The sequence below is a fragment of the Mustelus asterias genome, chromosome 3 (assembly GCF_964213995.1).
Source record: "Mustelus asterias chromosome 3, sMusAst1.hap1.1, whole genome shotgun sequence".
NCBI classification, from domain to species: domain Eukaryota; kingdom Metazoa; phylum Chordata; class Chondrichthyes; order Carcharhiniformes; family Triakidae; genus Mustelus; species Mustelus asterias.
In genome coordinates, this window is record NC_135803.1 from 34,942,955 (window position 1) to 34,962,968 (window position 20,014).

General features: G+C 43.7%; 1 protein-coding gene and 2 non-coding genes across 4 annotated transcripts; all 3 read left to right on the top strand.

Annotated features, from left to right (window-relative positions):
* Positions 1-783: 783 nt before the first annotated feature.
* On the top strand, positions 784-19,583 carry ncl (nucleolin). Of its 2 annotated transcripts, none has more exons than XM_078207362.1 (15): positions 784-937; positions 2,219-2,317; positions 2,563-2,707; positions 3,794-3,904; positions 7,000-7,140; positions 11,748-11,834; positions 14,673-14,799; positions 15,244-15,380; positions 15,470-15,599; positions 15,688-15,836; positions 16,087-16,204; positions 17,688-17,815; positions 17,921-18,047; positions 18,317-18,606; positions 19,196-19,583. In XM_078207362.1, exons 1-15 carry the CDS (start codon positions 920-922, stop codon positions 19,246-19,248), a joined length of 1,860 nt encoding a protein of 619 aa, XP_078063488.1. In that variant the 5' UTR covers positions 784-919; the 3' UTR covers positions 19,249-19,583. The 2 variants fall into 2 exon arrangements, with proteins under 2 accessions (XP_078063488.1, XP_078063481.1); XM_078207355.1 differs by having other exon boundaries at positions 788-937; positions 16,075-16,204.
* On the top strand, positions 14,524-14,592 carry LOC144491967 (small nucleolar RNA SNORD82). Its single transcript, XR_013497535.1, has one exon. It is a non-coding gene; the product is annotated as a small nucleolar RNA SNORD82 (small nucleolar RNA).
* On the top strand, positions 15,944-16,022 carry LOC144491968 (small nucleolar RNA SNORD20). Its single transcript, XR_013497536.1, has one exon. It is a non-coding gene; the product is annotated as a small nucleolar RNA SNORD20 (small nucleolar RNA).
* Positions 19,584-20,014: the final 431 nt, after the last annotated feature.

The following is a 20,014-nucleotide window of genomic DNA, read 5'->3' on the forward strand; positions in this document are numbered from 1 at the left end:
TTAGGTTGATTCGCCGTGCTAAAATTGCCCCTTAGTGTCCTGAGATGCGTAGGTTAGAGGGATTAGCAGGTAAATATGTAGGGATATGGGGGGGGGGGGATAGGATTGTGGTCAGTGCAGACTCGATGGGCCAAATGGCCTCTTTCTGCACTGTAGGGTTCTATGAACTCCCAACAAAGCCTCAACTATCCTAGCAACATTAAGTTGCCATTTCGTAAAGCGAAGTGGCTGTTAAAAAAAATCACTAACATTCTCCACCAGTCAAGTGTCACTCAAGCAAGCACAACCCCAAGCTCCTCCCCCGGAGAAGAGCCATTTTACTTCCACAGTTCAACACTTCAGCGACGATTATCGAAGAGCAATATCAATATTGCCTATGGCATAACACCTTAACCGTACACAAATCGGTAGAAAATCTATAAACAAGTCTTTTTTTTCCACTTTCCCCACCCCTCTCAGCGCGGGCGATCAGTAACCAGCTGCGAACCGCCCACCGTTTGTTCCCACCTGGCGTCGGACATTTTAAAACGGCTCCTCCATCATTCGGCCTTTTGAGTGAATGTAGGAGATGCTGATTGGCTGCTCGGTCTAACTGGCCAGCTCCGATTGGCTACGCCTCCCCACGGCGGCTCCAAGCGGATTGGTTGCTGGGGGGGCTGGGGGCGGATGGTGATTGGTCACCGGAAGTGCAGGAAACGCGCCTGATTGGATAGGCGGCTTGGTGGGGGAGGGGGGAAGTAGGCCCGCCGGCCGTTGATTGGAGGAGGGGCGCCTCACGTGAGCGGGCGATGCCTAGTCAAAACGGTGACGTCGGCAGCCGCTTTCTCTTTGCTGCGCAGCTCGCGGAGAGGAGAAGCACGTGGTTGTTGTTCGTCTGTCCTGTGCGCCCGCTCGAGACCACAAGCAAAGCCGCCTCAAGATGGTAAAACTCGCCAAGGTGAGGAGGCCGCCGCGATCGACGGCTCGGATAGTCAAGCTTGGCCCCCCTCCCCGCGCTCCCCGACCATCCGCCATCGTCCAAGACCCCCGGGGAAAGAGCGCCCTGATCTGGCGGCTGTGGGGCCGCTGCTCAACGCGGCCCCAACCCCGAGAGGCCCTCCCTACGCCGATTAGAGGCCGAGGGCCTGGACCTCGTGTTTGCCTCGCCGTCGTCGCCCCCCCGGCTTCACATACTCAGGGAAGCGGGGTAGTCGTGCCTCAGTTTACTTCCCCCAGCCCGATTCAATCCTCCCACCACGGGCCTTGAGCACATTCTCGTTCAATCGTCTCCACTCCCGTCCCCGCTCCGTTCGGGTTCTTAGCTGATCCGCTCCATCTTCCCCCAAGTGGATGTTGAGCGAGGTGGTGAGTACTCGGAGCTCCCCACTCTCTCTCTGAACCCCCCCATCCCCCCACTTTACTGGGTCCCCTATATATGTGTGTGTGTAAAATCAACTCCATGTCTCCAGCTGTTAAGTAGTCCTACTTTAGTCTTTGTCGCAGCTTTCGGTGGATTTCTCTCCCTTTTTTCCCCCCTCCTCCGGACCTGGGAAAGCAATCGGGTTTCGTGTAGGCAAGCCCCCCCCACGTTTCGAAAAGCACGTGTGGCTTGGATGCTGCATGCTGACCATTTTCAGTCGCCCTCGTGTTTGATTTTAGATCACTTGAAGATTACTACTGAACATATAACTGAGTGATTATGAATTATTTATGCTTTTAAGCTCAGCAGTGTGTTGAATTCAAAATAAATTCCTCAACTAGGGGTGATTTTTTTTTCTCTTCAGGGGTTTTGTAGACACGCGACCGAGGAATCTCTTCACAGCCAAGCCGTACTTTTTGAAGTGTAGTTACTGTTTTGATATATGGCACTTTGCCTCCTCTGTGGCGAAGGATAAACTTTTTGCATTGTGGTTGGGCAGGGGGGAATTAAGAAGTTAAAATAAATTTTCAACTTGCCTATCAAGTTAATTACCTTGGCACAAATGTTATATACTGCGAATGTCTGATGCAAAAAAAATCAATATTGGAAATTTTCAACAGGTCAGGTAGCATCTGGAGCGAAAATAGTTTTATGTTTCTGCTCGAGCTCTTTGGAATTGTTCCTTTGGAGCTCTGAAGCAGTTGCTGTACACCAAAAGTGCGAGTTCACAGCTTCCCTGGTATGGTAAAATATTTTTTGTAATTATTGTGGTAGGTTTTTTATTGATGGTATTTATATTCCCATCTTATTTTTTTCCAGGCAGATAAAAAGCAAGGAAAAGCTAAAAAGGCAGCTGCTCCTCCACCACCCCCTGAAGATTTTGAAGAGTCTGGTTCAGAGGAGGAAAGTGAGGAGGAGGTAATTATTAAACTTCAGTCAAAACATGGGTGCCTATGACATACAATGCATGATGGGAGTGAGGTCTGCAAAACTAGCACATTGACTTGATTGTCTTTTGAATGTATATGGTAATGAGCATTAGTGAATTATGCTGTTTGTCCTGGTCACTTATGGGAATTTATTGCCAAAGTTAGACCTGACTAAAGTAGAATGTATAGTGAGCATTAGTAATCTCATTCCAATTAAATAATCCATTGATGCAGGAACTGCCAGCACCTCCTGTTAAAAAAGCTTCAACTCCAGCTGCTAAGACACCACAGTCTGCCAACAAAAAAAATGGTAAAGCTGTAAAAAAAGAGAGCAGTGACGAGGAAGGCGATGAGGAGGATGAAGAGGAGGAAGATTCTGGTAGGTACTCCCAACAATAGTTGCAGTATTTGTGACTTATCTATCACCTTCAACACAGTAAATATTTTGCACTGAGCCACATTAGGGGTTGGGCAGCATGGTGGCACAGTGGTTAGCACTGTTGCCTCACAGCGCCAAAGACCTGTGTTCGATCCCCCCGTCTGCGTGGGTTTTCTCCTGGTGCTCCAGTTTGCTCCCGCAGTACAAAGATGTGCCTGTTAGGTGGGTTGGCTGTGCTAAATTGCCCCTTAGTCTCAGGGGGATTAGTAGGGTAAATGCATGGGACTATGGGGATAGGGCTTGGGTGGGATTGTGGTCGGTGCAGCCTCGATGGGCCTCGTGCACTGTAGGAGTCTGAGACACTTGGTGAAGATGAAAAATGTTTTAAGGAATTCCTTGAGCAACACAAGGATGCTTTAGGCCTCTTGCATGTCCCTTCAATCGTTCTTGCCTTTGCTGACAGTGCTGTTAGGTGACCAAGCTTCCCAAGTTCTGGTTTCTGTTCTGTGCACCCAAGAGCAGCCTGGCCCAAGGTATTTTTGAATAACACTTGACAGTGCAGGTAATGGGATAAATGACCAGAAGTTTGGTCATAGGTGAGTTTTAAGGAGCATCAGGAGAAGTTAGGGCTGTGACAGTTGTAAACATGGAGAGCAATTGCAAGAATTAGAAAATATTGTTTCTGTCACAATTAGTTGCAGTTTATTTATTTGTGTCACTAGTAGGCCTGCATTAACACCACACTGATGCTGTGAAAATCCCCTAGTTGCCACACCCTGCATCTGTTTGGGTACCCTGAGAGAGAATTTGGCGTGGCCACTGCACCTAACCAGCGCGCCTTTCAGTCTGTGGGACGAAACAGAAGCACTCTGAGGAAACCATTGCAGACTGCGCAAACAGTTTCCCAAGCCAGGAATCAAACCCTGGGTCGCTGGCACTGAAGCAGCAGGGCTCACCACTGTGCCACCCACAATTAATGCGATTTGTCAAACATTAAGTTGAGTCAGCTGCTTTTCTTGGAGTAGAGCGAAATATGTAGAAGACTTTTGAAGTAAATCAAGTATGAATGAACATATTTTCTTTCAGAGGAAGAATCTGAAGAAGAGAAACCTATTCCTAAGCATGCAGCTGCTGTGACTAAAAAAGCAAAGGAAGAATCTGATGAAGATGAGGAGGAGGATGATGATGATGAGGATGGTAAACATATTTTATGGCGGTTGCACAGTCCACTTGTTTGACTTTGTACATTTAGCTAGATATTGTGAGGTTAGCAAGGGGCTGGTTTCAATCTTGTTTGTGTAGGTGGCTAATCCCACCAGGGGCATCCTGGTCTTCGCACATGGGTGTGAGAAAACCATGGGCCTGTAGGGTAGGTTGAGCATGTCTCAGTGGGAGTAGATCTGGGCAAAGTCATAATACTGTTATTGCACTTGTGGAAAGGGACAAAGGAATATCAATATGAAAATATATAGCTGGTAAAGAGTCCATTTGAGATCTGAGAATTGTTTTTGCACAGGTGGCTGGGAACATCAACCAGGAAAGCAGCAAATGAGCAATGGTCAGAAATATTAAGTATAAATCAAACATATTCCATAAGCGGCAAAATGGAAATTCCAAGGCTTGTTAGTTGAAAAGAAGTTGAAGTAAAACAATTGAGGTCAAAGTACTGAATACAGTAGAAATTTGGGCAGACAAACAAAGAAATAGAAAGTACAAAGACCTGATTGATGGATAATATACAAGGGAAATTCAGATTTTAAAAAATGAAAATTGTGCAAAGTATATTGCAGATGTGACCAAAACATCTTGTGGGGACATCAGTTATCAGTGGAATACTGAAGGAGTGAGTATCTGTTCAATAGGATGAAAATGCCACTGAAGAGAGGGTAATTAGAGATATTGGATAGGAGAAAGATAGAGAGGAAACATTAAGTCACTCAATATTTCACACCATTCCATTATGATGAGGGGATGTTGGTGAAGCTGGTAGATCCTATGGTCATTATCTTTCTTACATTTTCCCTCCCTTAACCCTCTTATGGGGGTCTAAGGGCAAATTGTTTCTTGGAACCTGATTGAGATCCTTGAAAGAGAAGTTGTTGAATGATTTTCAGTAGATGTTAATGACATCAAATAACCACGGTCAGCAAATACATCAGTTATGTAATTAAGAGCTGGAAGGTGAAAGTGGTGGTGAACAGATGTTAGTTTACAGGAGTGTGTGGTGGGAGGATTGCCCAGAGCTGGTATTTTGACCTTGGTATCGGAGTACAAATTTGGAAGCAAAACTTAGTAACATAGTACATCAGGGTTGGCACAAACTGTACAGGCGGGTTTGGGTACACGTGTTATGTGAAATTTAGCGCAAATAATGTGACGTGGTGGACTTGGCTAAAAAGTATAACACAAATTGTACTATTTTGAGGAGGGTATTGGGGGAAAGAGTCCTGTTCATGGTCATGAAATGTAGAAAATTCCAAAGGTTTACTGTAGGATCTCAAACTGAGAGGTAGTTCAGCCCATCTAGTCTCAATAAAATCTGACGGGCATCTTGCACATATCATTTGACAAGTAGGTCAGTTACCAGCATTGGGATTAAAGTAATTGGCTAAAGAACAGGAAATTTAAAAATTTTCAGTGTTAAGATCTGCAATACTACATGAAAGTGAGGCAGTACCTGATTCCGTAGCAGCTTTGAAAGGATGTTGCACATGTACTTGAAGATGACTTTTGCATTGTTATAGAAAAGACTGCACTGTAGGGTTAAATTGGATGGTTTGATTAAAGTTGGCAGCCTTCTGTGCTGTTACGTCTGCATGAACAAAGAACAGTACAGCACAGGAAACAGGCCCTTCAGCCCTCCAAGCCTGTGCTGCTCATTGGTCCAACTAGACCATTCATTTGTATCCCTCCATTCCCAGAATGCTCATGTGACTGTCCAGGTAAGTCTTAAATGATGCCAGTGTGTCTGCCTCCACCACCCTACTTGGCAGCGCATTCCAGGCCCCCACCACTACGTAAAAAACGTCCCTCTGATATGAGTTATACCATGCCCCCCCTCACCTTGAGCCCGTGACCCCCCCCCCCCCGTGATCGTCACCTCCGACCTGGGAAAAAGCTTCCCTATCTATACCCTTCATAATTTTGTCCACCTCTATTAGGTCTCCCTTCATTCTCCGTCTTTCCAGGGAGAACAAGCCCAGTTTACCCAATCTCTCCTCATAGCTAAGACCCTCCATACCAGGCAATATCCTGGTAAACCTTCTCTGCACTCACTCTAAAGCCTCCACGTCCTTGTGGTAGTGCGGCGACCAGAACTGGACGCAGTACTCCAAATGTGGCCTAACCAGCGTTCTATACAGCTGCAACATCAGACTCCAACTTTTATACTCTATACCCTGTCCTATAAAGGCACGCATACCATATGCCTCCTTCACCACCTTCTCCACCTGTGCTGCCACCTTCAAGTATTTGTGGACTTGCACACCTATGTCCCTCTGTGTTTCTATACTCTTGATGGCTCTGCCATTTATTGTATAACTCCCCCCTACATTAGTTCTTCCAAAATGCATCACTTTGCATTTATCTGGATTAAATTCCATCTGCCATTTCTCCGCCCAATTTTCCAGCCTATCTATATCCTGCTGTATTGTCCGACAATGTTCATCGCTATCCGCAAGTCCAGCCAACTTCGTATCATCCGCAAACTTGCTAATAACACCAGTTACACCATCTTCCAAATCATTTATATATATCACAAATAGCAGAGGTCCCACTACAGAGTCCTGCGGAAGGAACACCACTGGTCACAGACCTCCAGCCAGAAAAACTTCGACTGTTACCCTCTCTCCTGTGGCCAAGCCAGTTCTCTACCCATCTCGCCACCTCTTGTATCCCATGAGCCTTAACCTTCTTAACCAACCTGCCATGTGGGACTTTGTCAAATGCCTTTCTGAAATCCATATAGACGACATCCACGGTCCTTCCTTCGTCAACCGTTTTTGTCACTTCCTCAAAAAACTCCAAATTTGTAAGGCACAACCTCCCTCTTACAAAACCATGCTGTCTGTCACTAATGAGATTGTTCCGTTCTAAATGCGCATACATCCTGTCTCTAAGAATCCTCTCCAACAACTATCAGACTATTGGTTGCTTGATGACTATCAGACTATTAATGACTATCAGACTATTGGTTGCTTGAAGTTTCCAGCCATTGGTTGTAAATTTATGTTCACATGGCCTCTGTTTTCGTCATTTTACTGTATTGAATTTTAAAACATTTTTCAACTAAGAATCTGAGGACGAAGAAGCTATGGATACAGCACCGCCATCCAAGGCAAAGAAAGCTGGCATGGTAAAAGCTCAGGAAGATGATGAGGATGAAGATGAGGATGAAGACGACGAAGAAGAGAGTGAAGACGACGAAGAGTCTGGTAAGTTTTAAGTCTTGAGGATGACTGACAGGTAACTTATTTCAAGCGAGAGTTTGTTCACAAATGTGATTTAGTTACTAAGGTAAGACTTCAGTTTGTACAAACCTTACATGAGTCCCAGTTTTGAAGGGAACTAGTTCAGCATTTCAGATACAGTGGTATTGTCACTGGACTAGTGATCCAGGGTAAAACTCTGGAGACCTGGGTTTGAATCCCATGGCGGAATCTAAACTCAAAATACCTGGAATTAAAGACCATAAAACAATTGCCCAGCTAGTTTGCTAATCTCCTTTAGGGAAACCTGCCGACCTTGGCTGGCCTGCACGTAACTCCAGACCCACAACAATGTGGTTGACTCTTAAAATGTCCTCTGAAATGCCATTCTGTTGTATTCAACTGCCGCAAAGCAATGAAACCAGACGGATCATCAACAACGCCAAACCTAGCCCTGTTGACCCTTCAATGTCCTGGAGGCTTGTGCCAAAATAGGCAGAGTTCTCTCGAACATGTCAAGCGACAGCCTAACAGAATCATACCAGATTTAAAGGATCTAGCAACTTGAGACTGGGCATCCATGAGGCACTTGTCCATCAGCAACAACAGAATTGTATTCAACTGCAATCGTGTTACCTCATGGCCCAGCATATTCCTCTCACTCCACCATGACCATCAGATCAGGCAGTCAACCTTGGTTCAATGGAGAGTGCGTGAGTGCATGCCAGGAGCAGCGCCAGGCACCTCTAAAGTGGTGTCAACCTACAGAAGCAACAACACAGGATTGTTTGAATGCCAGCCTCGTAAGCAACAAGTAATGGCAGAGCTAAGCCACTTCACAGCCGTCAGATCTAAGCTCTGCAGTCCTGCCACATCAAGCTGTGGATGGCATTAGACGATTAACTCACAGGAGGAGGAGGAGGCTATCTCCATCCTCACTGATGGTGAAGCCCAGCACATTTGCATGAGACAAGACTGAAGTTTGCAACTTCAGCTAGAAGTGTCAAGTAAATGATCCATCTCGGCTTCTAGGGTACCCCAGCATCACAGACGTTAGTCTTAAGCCAGTTCGAATCACTCCATATAGTATTAAGAAACGACTGAAGACACTGGATGCTGCAAAGACTATGGAACCTGATAATATTCCTGAAGACTTCTGCTCTAGAACTTGCTGCACCCCTGCCAAGCTGTTCCAGTACAGCTACAACATTGGTATCTACTGAACAATGTGGAAAATTGCTTAAGTATGTCTTGTACTCCAGAAACAGGACAAATCCAAATGCCACCCCATCAGTCAACTGTTCTTAAAGCTATATCTAATTTGAATCCTGTTTCCAATTCTGCAAGTGATTGTTCTTTTGGTGCTTTGACCATAAGACATCGGAGCAGAATTAGACCACTCGGCCCATCAAGCCTGCTCTGCCATTCAATCATGGCTGATTTTTTTCTCATTCCCATTTTCCTGCCTTTTCCCCATAACCCCTGATTCCCTTCTAGATCAAGAACCTATTTATCTTTGGCTTAAAGACATGTCTTAAATGACCTGGTCTCCACAGCCTTCTGCGGCAAAGAGTTCCACAGATTCACCACTCTGGCTGAAGAAATTCCTCCTCATCTCTGTTTTAAAGGATCATCCCTTTAGCCTGAGGTTCTAGTTTTTCCTACTAGTGGAAACATCCTCTCCACATCCACTCTATCCAGGCATCGCAGTATCCTGTAAGTTTCAATAAAATCACCCCATCTAAACTCCGAGTACAGACCCAGAGTCCTCAACCATTCTTCATACAACAAGCTCTTCATTCCAGGGATCGTTCTTGTGAACTTCCTCTGGGCCTTTTCCAAGGCCAGCACATCCTTCGATATGGGGCCCAAATCTGTTCACAATACTCCAAATGGGGTCTGACCAGAGCCTTATACAGCCTCAGAAGTACATCCCCGCTCTTGTATTCTAGCCCCCTCGACATGAATGCTAACATTGCATTTGCCTTCTGAACTGCCAACTGAACCTGCACGTTAACCTGAAGAGAATCTTGAACAATGACTCCCAAGTCCCTTTGTGTTTCTGATTTCCTAAGCATTTTCCCATTTAGAAAATGTCTCTGCTTCCATTCCTCCTTCCAAAGTGCATAACCTCACACTTTTCCACATTGTATTCCATCTGCCACTTTGCCCACTCTCAAGTCCTTCTGCAACCCCCCTGCTTCCTCAATACTACCTGTCCTTCTACATATCTTTGTATCATCTGCAAACTTAGCAACAGTGCCTTCAGTTTTGTCCTCCAAATCGTTAATGTATGTTGTGAAAAGTTGTCCCAACACTGACCCCTGAGGCACACTACTAATCAACGGCTGCCATCCTGGGAAAGACCCTGTTATATCCACTCTGCCTTCTGCCAGTCAACCAATCCTCTATCCATGCCAGGATCTTTCCCCTAACACCATGGGCACTTAACTTATTTAACAGTCTTCTGTCAAAGGCCTTCTGGAAATCTAAATAAATCACGTCCACTGGCTCTCCTTTATCTAACTTCCTTGTTACCTTCTCAAAGAGTAACAGATTTATCAGAGAAGACCTCCCCTTGACAAAGCTGTACTGACTCAGCACTACTTTATCTTGCACTTCCAAGTATTCTGTGATCTCATCTTTAATAATGGACTCTAAAATCTTGCCAATGACCAAAGTCAGGCTAACTGGCCTATAGTTTCCCGTCAGCTGCCTCCTTCCCTTAAACAGCGGTGTTACATTTGCTACTTTCCAGTCCTCTGGTACCCTCCGTGCCTCCAGTGATTCCTGAAAGATCACCACCAATGCTTCCACAATTTCCTCAGCTACCTTTTAGAACCCTGGGGTGTAGTCCATCTCATCAAGGTGATTTATCCACCATCACACTTTTGTTTCCCCAGAACCACCTTGGTGATGGCCACTACACTCACCTCTGTCCTCTGACGCTCCTGGAGCCCTGACATCCCATAGGTGTCTTCCACCGTGAAGACTGGTGCAAAGTTCCTCTGCCGTTGCTTTGTTCCCTATTATTATTTCTCCAGCCTCATTTTCCAGTAGTCCAATGGCTATTTTTGCCTATTTCATATATTGAAAAAAACTCTTCCTATCATCTTTTTATATTACTAGCCAGCTTACACTCATATTTCATCTTCTCCCCTCTTATTGCTTTTTTAGTTGTCCTCTGCTTGCTTTTAAAGACTTCCCAATCCTCTGGCTTCCTACTAATCCATAAGACATAGGAGCGGAAGTAAGGCCATTCGGCCCATCGAGTCCACTCCACCATTCAATCATGGTTGATTTCAACTCCATTTACCCGCTCTCTCCCCATAGCCCTTAATTCCTCGAGAAATCAAGAATTTATCCATTTCTGTCTTGAAGACGCTCAACGTCCCGGCCTCCACAGCCCTCTGTGGCAATGAATTCCACAGACCTACCACTCTCTGGCTGAAGAAATTTCTCCTCATCTCTGTTCTAAAGTGACTCCCTTTTATTCTAAGGCTGTGCCCCCGCGTCCTAGTCTCCCCTGCTAATGGAAACAACTTCCCTACGTCCATCCTATCTAAGCCGTTCACTATCTTGTAAGTTTCTATCAGATCTCCCCTCAACCTCCTAAACTCCAATGAATATAATCCCACGATCCTCAGACGTTCATCGTATGTCAGGCCTACCATTCCTGGGATCATCCGTGTGAATCTCCGCTGGACCCGCTCCAGTGCCAGTATGTCCTTCCTGAGGTGTGGGGCCCAAAATCCATGCCACTTTGTATGCCTTTTCTTTTGCTTTTATGCTGTTCTTGACTTCCCTCATCAGCCATGGATGCCTTGTCCTCCCTTTTTCCTCCTCCTTGGGATGAATTTCTGTTGTACCTCCTGAATAACTCAACTCCTGCCATTGCTGTTCCACTGTCTTCCCTGATGGGCTCCCTTTCCAATCAGTTCTGGCCAGCTCCTCCCTCATGTCTTTGTAGTTGCCTTTAATTGTAATACTGTTACATCTGACTCCAACTTCTCCCCCTCAAACTGCAGGGTAATTCTATCTCCTGATTTATTTTTTTGCCCCACATTCCGACTACTGCTAGGGGGCCTGTACTTGACTCCCATCAGAGTCTCTTTAACTTTGCAGTTTCTCAACTCTACCCACACAGATTCTATGCCTTCTGATCCTATATCACTACTTGCTATCGATTTAACTTCATTCCTTACTAACAATGCAACCCCGCCGCCTTTGCCCATCTGCCTGTCCTTCTGATAGGACACCTGCCCTTGGATATTTAGATTCCAGCCCTGATCCCCTTGCAGCCATGTCTTGCCCACAACATCGTACCGGCCAGTTTGTGTGTGCAACAAACTCATTTACCTTGTTGTATATATTCCGCGCATTTAGGTACAGCACCCTCAGTCCTTTATCTTTGTTTCAGTTTATGGCAGTTCAATAAAAACAACTAATTGGCAAATTTGTATAATGGCTGAGTTGTACAGTTAGGCTTCAGTCCACCTACTATCGATTGAAAAGGACCCCTGATTGGTGGAGGCAAAAGGTTAGAAAGTGGGGGGGGGGGGGGGGAACTCATGGGGTTATTTTCCTTTAATCATGTGATTGAACTTTTGCAGAGGTAGTTGAGCCGAAGAAAGCTGGAAAGAGAAAGAAAGAGGAACAGAAGGCAGTGACCCCAGCGAAGAAGTACAAGTCTGAAAATGGTAAGTGCAAGGAAAACATTGAGTTTAGGGGGAAAAAGTGTTCTGGGTTGGAGTTTAGTTTAGGGAATAGTTTAATTTGGCATCATGTTTGGCATAATATGGACTGAAGGGCCTGTTCCTGTGCTGTACTGTACTGTTCTATGTTCCATCTAGATGTTATGTTGAACATTGGATGAAAGCTGGCACCTGGAAAAGTTAATTCTATTCGTAAATAAGACATGGTAGGAGTGAGAGTAGACCTTTTGGCTCTTAAGAGCCTGCTTTTTTTTGGTTTGTTTCCAATTCAGTCCTTTTCAAAGTCTCAGCAAGTGAGACATTCCAGATCTAAGCTGACAAAACAGGCACACCACTTCCTGTCTTGGGCTTGATTTACATGATCCAAGCTGATTGGAGCAGGCATTGCACCTCCTCAGCTTGATCTCATTTGTATCTTAGCCAAAAGACCTAGATGCCGCTTTTAAAAATTGCTTCAAATGAAGCCTCAGTGTAACCTCATGACTTCAACCAAGTGCAGGACAACACTTGATCTTAGCCAAAAGACTTGCTATGCCAATCATAAGCTCATGGCTGCTCATTGTAGCCTCAATTCCACTTTTCATGCCTGCCCCTCATTCCTTGACTAACTTCTGTTTAACTCGACCTTGAACATAATCAATTGCCCAGCCTCTATTGTCCTCTGGAGGAGAGTTTCATAGATTAATGAGCCTTGTAGCAAATTCCTCCTCACTTCCATCTTAAATGGGAGACCCCTTATTTTTCAGGCAGGTAATCAGAAGGCATTTATTGCTAAAGGAATAGAATATAAAAGTGGTGGTGTTGCTGCTTCTGTGCATAGCATTAGTGAGACCACACTATTGTGTACTGTTTTGACCTGCTTGCTTGAGGGATGTAGTTGCATTGGAGGTTATTCAGGGGGTTCACTGGATTGATTCCAAAGATGAGGTGTTTGACTTGGAGATTGGGCAGATATTCCTTGGAGTTCTGAAGTGAGAGGAGAATCATAGGAACTCTACAGTGCAGGAGGAGGCCATTCGGCCCATCGAGTCTGCACCAACAACAATCCCACCCAGGCCCTATCCCCATAACCCCACATTTCTACCCTAGCTAGTCCCCCATGACACTTAAGGGGCAACTTAGCATAGCCAATCAACCGAACCCACACATTGTTGGACTGTGGGAGGAAACCGGAGATTTAATTGAGGTGTATAATATGATCAAGGGGATTTGCAAAGCAGATGTGGATGGGATATTTCCTCTTGTAGGGCAATCTAGAACAAGAAGTCATTGCTTTAATCTGGAATTCACTACCCAAGACCATTGTGGATGTTGGGACTTTGAGTAAGTTTAAGGACGAGGTGGACAGATTTTTAATTAAAGGTTTGGAGGGCTGTGGTGGATGGGCAGATGAGATCAGCCATGTTCATATTAAATGGAATTGCCTACTCACTCCTCCAGTTATGATTTTTATGAACTGTGCATCCTGATTCTAGATCTCCCTCTATGGTAAAAAACATTGTCAACATCTACCCTGTTCCACTGGGCCTGCAGCAATTAACAATTTAGGTCAATGACTTCCAAGGGACAATGCATGGTAGCTGAATTTGCTGATGACACTGGAATTGGTAGGAAAGTAACTTGTCGGGAACAAGCTTACGGAAGGTTATAGATAGGGGAGTGGGCAAAAAACGGGCAGAAGTATAGTGTGGGTATATATGGCTGGAAGAGTGGAAAAGCATATTATTGAATGGAAACACTGCAGAACCTGGCACAGGGATCTGCGTATTCTGGTGCACGAGTCGCAATCAGTATGCAGGTAACAGTAAGTGACTAGGGAGGTGTTGGCATGTCGATGTTTATTGCATGGAAGTAGTAAAAAGTGATGCTGCAGCTGTTCAGGGCTTCGGCTGCATCTGGTGTTTGGTCTCCTTTTAAAGGATGCATTTGCCAGTGAAGCGGTTCACAAAGTTCACTTGACTGATTCCAGGGATGAATGTGCTGTCTTGGAAAGGTTGAGCCTATACTGGTTGGGAGTTTACAAGGGTGAAAAGTGATCTAATTTACCCACAAGATCCTGGGGGAACTTTGTGTAGATACTGAGAGGGTGCTTCTCCTTGTGCAGGTGTTTTCAAAGCTGAGATTCATTGATTAGCAAGAATTGTTGAGAGAAACTAATTTCTTTTTCAGTTTTTTTTCTATACAGTCTGCATGTTAAAGAGACAGACCCGCATCCCCCTCAAAATTCTTAATTCTCTCATTCCTTAACAATGGCTGAAAATTCCAGATAGCAGATGCAGCAACTCGGTTAGTGATGTCCTTTATGGAAGAAAGCTGATCATTCTTGCAGTGTCCCATATCTGATGCAAGATGCACAACTATCTCAACTGACCAGACCACCTGCTCAGTAGCCATTGTCACATCCTTGAGGATAGCATGGCCAATAAATCCCTCAACCAGCAATGTGTCAATCCTGTGAATGGACCAATAAAAGTTTAGCTTCCGTTTGAACAAGTTGTTGCACTCGCATTCGTCCTGGTGCTGACGAGCAGTTTTAACTAAGACATTGCACAAAGTACTTTGCAGCTGTAGTGCTCGCAGAACAGCATGTAGATGCATGAAGGAGTTGAGTAGAGATGCCTTTAGATATGATTGAAATGGAAATGCTTCATGCGTTACTGGATTTTCTACAATTTGCACACATGATGATGATAAAAAGGGACTTAATACTGAAAAGTATGATGCTTTATTTGTCCTGATGTGCCAGTAGTATTTACTATTTGTGAAGTATTGAAGCCTCAAAGTGATGTACTCTGAATTTTCATTTTCTGCTTGACTTCAAAGCATCCTTTTCGCTCTTTGTTGGAAACTTGAACTCTGAGAAAAACTTTGAGGAACTAAGGAAAGCCTTGAGTGCCTTCTTCACCAAGAAGAAACTTTCAGTCACAGATGTCCGAATTGGATCCACCAGGTATTTTTCAGTTAGCAAGATGTTTCAGATTTCTTAAGTGGCATGAATCTGCCTTATTTGGATTCTTGTACGCAGTAGGATATCTTTGGGCATCAAATGGAGCAAGTACAGATTCTAGACCTTAAATTTGGGGAAGGTGGCCATCAATTATATTACCATATAATCAACTGGATAGGTATATAATATGAATATTAGGGTAAAAACATAATTGGACCTGGCTGGTTACAATGGAAGTAAATTCACCAGTGTACTTGCTTCTAGTTTCAAATGGTGATTAGCTGCCATGTTCCAAGAGTAGAGTTTACATCAGGCAACAATTAGTTGATCTGGGGGTGGTGACCTGTAGTAAATGGACTTTTTCTTATGAGTGGCTGTCTTTCATACTGAATTTCATTTTGTTTTGTGAATTTTCGCCATTGTTTTGAATTGTTATTTTTGGTGCAGGAAATTTGGTTACGTAGACTTTGAAACTGAAGAGCAACTGGAGAAAGCATTGGAATTGAATGGAAACAAAGTGCTGGGACAGGCAGTCAAACTTGACAAAGCACGCAGTAAAGAAAGCAATGCAGATAGCAAGCGAGGTATGAATCGGGTTCCCATTGTCTTGTTCCCCATGATTTTTATGTTACTGGAACTGGCTGCAGAAGCTAATTAGATGTTTTTCTTGCAGAAAGGGATTGCAGAACATTGTTTGTCAAAAATCTTCCATTCAAGATAACACAGGATGGCCTCAAAGAGATTTTTGAGGATGCTATTGACATCAGAATTCCTACTTCTCGCGATGGTTCAGGGACACGGGGGTATGTTTCGAGTTATGTTGATATTTGTTTCTGTTTCGGAGACATGGTTTCTATGCAGTGGATTGACTTTCCATTTTCTTAAATTCAGCATTGCATATATTGAATTTGAAAATGAAGCGGCTGCCGATTCAGCATTGGGACAGAAACAAGGCATTGAGGTCGAGGGCAGGGCCATCATGATCGATTTCACTGGGGATAAGAGTATGTTAAATGTAAAGACTGGACTAACGCAACCAGGTAGGAATTTCTATTAATTGTTAAACAGATCGCTCAAGAATTTGAGCAGGAAAAGTTGACCTCGGTCAAAATAAATTGCAACACATTTTTGCAGATTTTCTGATTGCTGGATATGATGAATTTCAGTCTGACAAACATGATGAAACTTTTTGAACAATTCCTCTAGATAGTCAAGTGCTGATCCAGCTGTAATTAAAACAAAAATGCGATAACTAGCTGAGAAAAACTGATTGTGTAGCTTCCATTTCAGATTCTGATACGCTCATTGTAAATAACCTGGCATATTCTGCAACAGAAGAAATACTTCAGAATATTTTTGAAAAAGCATCATTGATCAAAATACCAGAAAAGAATGGCCGACCGAAAGGGTAAGATGAATGTTTTGCTTGAAATGTTTGTGGGAAAAGCCACCTTGGCAACCGTGATACCGTAGCATTCATTTAGGGCTTTAGATGTCTCCAGAAACTCATTGCAGAAGAGGCTCTGCAGCCTACCTACGTGATCCTATTTATCAGCAGTGGTCTCACAGCCTTGAATGCTATGATATGCCAAGTGCTCATCCAGATACTTTTTGGATGAGGCAACTACCTCCATCATCCTCCCAGGCATTGTATTCCAGACCATTAACACCCTCTACGTAAAAATGCCCTCACCTCCACAACCTTACTAATCTTACACCCCACAGTCATTTGTCGTTTATATAAATGACGAATAGTTAGCGACCCAGTGCACATCCCTATGGTCTGTCACTGGACACTGCCTTCCAGTCACCTCTCTCCTATAACTACTTTTGAAACCACTCTGATAAATTACCCTGTATCCCATGGGCATAGGGACTTATCCGAAATCCACATAAACTATGTCAACTGCACTACCCTCCTACACATCTAGTCACCCTCCTCAAAAAATTCAGTCTAATTAGTTAGGCATCCTTCTGACAAAGCCATGCTGGCTATCCCTGAGCAAACCTCACCCGTCTAAATGAAGATAGACTGTCCTTCAAAATTTTCTCCAATAGTTTAATCCTCACTGAGACTCACTGGCCATTTGTTCTCTGGCTTATCTCTACAGACCTCCTTAAATAGCGGAGCCACATTAGCTGTTCTCCAGTCCTCTGGTACCTTTTGAAGATTTGTCCACTTTAAGCCGAACAACATCTCCAATACTTTCACTCCTGAAGTTAATTTGCTCAAGAACCTGGCAGTCTCCAAGTTACATACCTTCTTCCTTATTCTCTTGGGTGAAGATGGTTGTGGAGTATTCATTCAACACTCTACCACCCATAGATTGCTCCCATGGGCGCTGCTCTTTCCCTGGTTATCCTCTTGCCATTCATTTTTCCTGTTTTTACCAGACACAGCTTTCTCTTATCCCCTCTTTGCTCTATTGATTGCTTTCTTAAGCTCCACCTTCTCTTTCTGTACTCACTACCTCTGCAGATTTGCTCCCTTTGAATCTGCTAAGAGCCTCTTTTCCTTTTCATTGTATCCTGAATATCTCTGGTCATCCATGGTTCTCTAGGCTTTTTACTCCTTCCTATCACCCTAGAGGGAACATGTTGGGCCTGTACCCTCCCCATTCCCTCTTTGAACCCCCAGTCTACCTTGGTCAGATCCTGCGTTTTACTAAAATCTCCTCCCCGTCCAAATTTCACAACTGGTCTATTTCTTCATCCATAAGGAGCTTTAAAGATCTGACTCTTGTAGTGTCAGTTAGTTGTAAGATTATTTTCCCATATTAATTAACCCAAATTACACTAAAGCACACCTAAGTATCATTTTCTGGGGGGGGGGGGGGCTAGGGTTTTCCTTTTACAAATGTTTGAATATTCTTGCATTTTCTCTATCCTAGGTTTGCATTTATTAAATTTGAATCTGTTAAGGATGCTAAAGAAGCTCTTGAGAATCACAGCAATGTAGAAATTGAAGGGAGACCGGTGAGGTTGGATTTCAGCAACCAAGGCAGCAGGGTTGGTGATGGTAAGACACGCCAGATGCAATGTTTGTTCACGTTTACAATTAATTTCTACATAGGTAAATGATTTCCATAGCTGTGCACGCTATTTATTTGCTATCATCTTTTAGAACCCAGCAGGACATTGTTTGTTCGTGGACTTTCTGATGACACAACTGAAGAAACTTTAAAAGATGCCTTTGAGGGAGCCGAAAGTGCTAGAATTGCAACAGACAGGGAATCTGGAAGGTCAAAAGGGTAGGTAAATTAAATTATCTCCTTGCCCTTCTCATTGAGCTCCTCACTGCCTAACTTGTGGCAGTGGATGGATTCGCAAGAGAAGAATAGTAAAGCACAGTCTGTCCTGCTTCGCAAGAACAGCGACTAGTCTGTTACAGGTAATTTATTGATCAGATTTTACATTGAGATTTCATTATAGATGCAGTTTCTTGGTGAATTTTGCATTACTGGACCATATTTCTCCAGTAATAGAAAATAATGCTTGTTGCGCAAATGTTTTCTTTCAGTTTTGGCTTTGTGGACTTCCCATCGGAAGAAGATGCAAAATTAGCTAAGGAAGCGATGGAAGATTGGGAAGTTGATGGATGCAAAGTTACACTCGATTTTGCACGGCCAAAGGGTGAAAACCAGCGAGGTGGTCGAGGAGGCGGCTTTGGTGGAGGATTTGGCGGAGGATTTGGAGGTGGCTTTGGTGGAGGCTTTGGAAGAGGTAGAAGAGGTCGTGGTGGTGGATTTGGCGGCAGAGGTCGTGGCGGCCGAGGCGGTGGTGGTGGCGGTGGGCGTGGTGGATTTGGAGGTATGGGACTGTAATCATTGGAATAAGCTCCTCAATAACAGAAGCAGCTGCAGCCTTTTGGGAAATTCCTCCCTGAAGGGATGAGTTGATTTTAGGTCTGGATAGAAAGCAAGGTGCTATGTGCAATGTATTGAAAGTCCATTCTGCATATTTGATTACATCACAAAATTGGTTGCATTGCTAGATTTGAGGCCAGAATGGGGTAAATTTGAGCATCAGCTGTTCAGTGGGAGACGTCTGGAGAACTGGTAAGAAAAATGGAGCAACATTAGACTGATGCCTGAGGGTATTGACATATTTAATACATGATTGAAGTTTGGTGCTGAGTCATCTTGAACACTTGCTTAATTTTCCTTTACATCAGGAGTCTAGTAAATCAGTGAATTCAATCCAGCGATACCAAATCCAGCTGTATATGCAAAACTGAGATCACTCTCAGATCTGGCCTTTGTATCTCAGCATCTTACTGGAATTGGTTTAGGCATCATTCCTGCCTTTGCTTCTAGGAGTTCCTTTTGATTAGCTCATTTTGCTGTCCTGATTATTTTTCAGAATTGAACCTTCAACCTAAATCTCTCTTCTTTTGTAGGCTTCAGAGGTGGAAAGACGACTCCTCAAGGAAAGAAAATCAAATTTGATTAAAGAGGCCAATAAGACTGCTTTACCTCCTTGTGTTCAGACAGAGCCTCTGATTGCCTCACAGTTGGACATTCCAGAATTCTGCATGGACTGGCTGGCTGTGCAATTTGGAGTGTGGTGGGAGCTCCCTAAGTTTCTGAATGGACTTACAATTAAGTAAAGACAGAAATTGTTGGTACACCTTTTGTGGATTTTTGTCAAACTTAAGTATTCTGTTTTACCAATGTGTAAATGTACTGCTCCCTATGATTTTTTTTTTAGTTACAATGTAAATGCAAAAACGTTTTAGAATGTTGTGCTTGGCATACTGTCTGATGGATTAAAAGGACCTTATTTCATGTTTTGGGTATTTAATAGTGCGCATCAAACTGGTTACTAAATTTGTTTACCATACTGCAGCACTTCCTAAATTACCTCACCTGAAGGTTTGCTGAAACAGGTCTTTTATTTTCCATATTCATACTATGAATAACAATGCTGTCATTACTTTGCAAATTCAATTTTAGACATCTTCCATGTTGCAATTACATGACAATTTGCATTGGAAATGCCAGCTGGCCCAATTCTGTTCATGGCTGTATACATAATTAGCACCACAATGTTGTAGTCAATTGGAACAACTTGTCCAGATATGTATTATCATGTTTTTATTGGCTGGATGATGCCATTGTTTTTATAAACTAAATAATGCAAACATACCATTACCTGGCCAGTCTTTGTGTATGTTCTGCTCATTATTATGTGAATTTCTAAGCACTTGCATTTCCCC

Bases quoted from the DNA above. Each gene is read 5' to 3' on its own strand.
- ncl (XM_078207355.1), top strand. The intron at 17,816-17,920 runs GTAAGACACGCC...ATCATCTTTTAG, and splicing joins AGGCAGCAGGGTTGGTGATG to AACCCAGCAGGACATTGTTT. The intron at 18,607-19,195 runs GTATGGGACTGT...CTTCTTTTGTAG, and splicing joins TGGGCGTGGTGGATTTGGAG to GCTTCAGAGGTGGAAAGACG.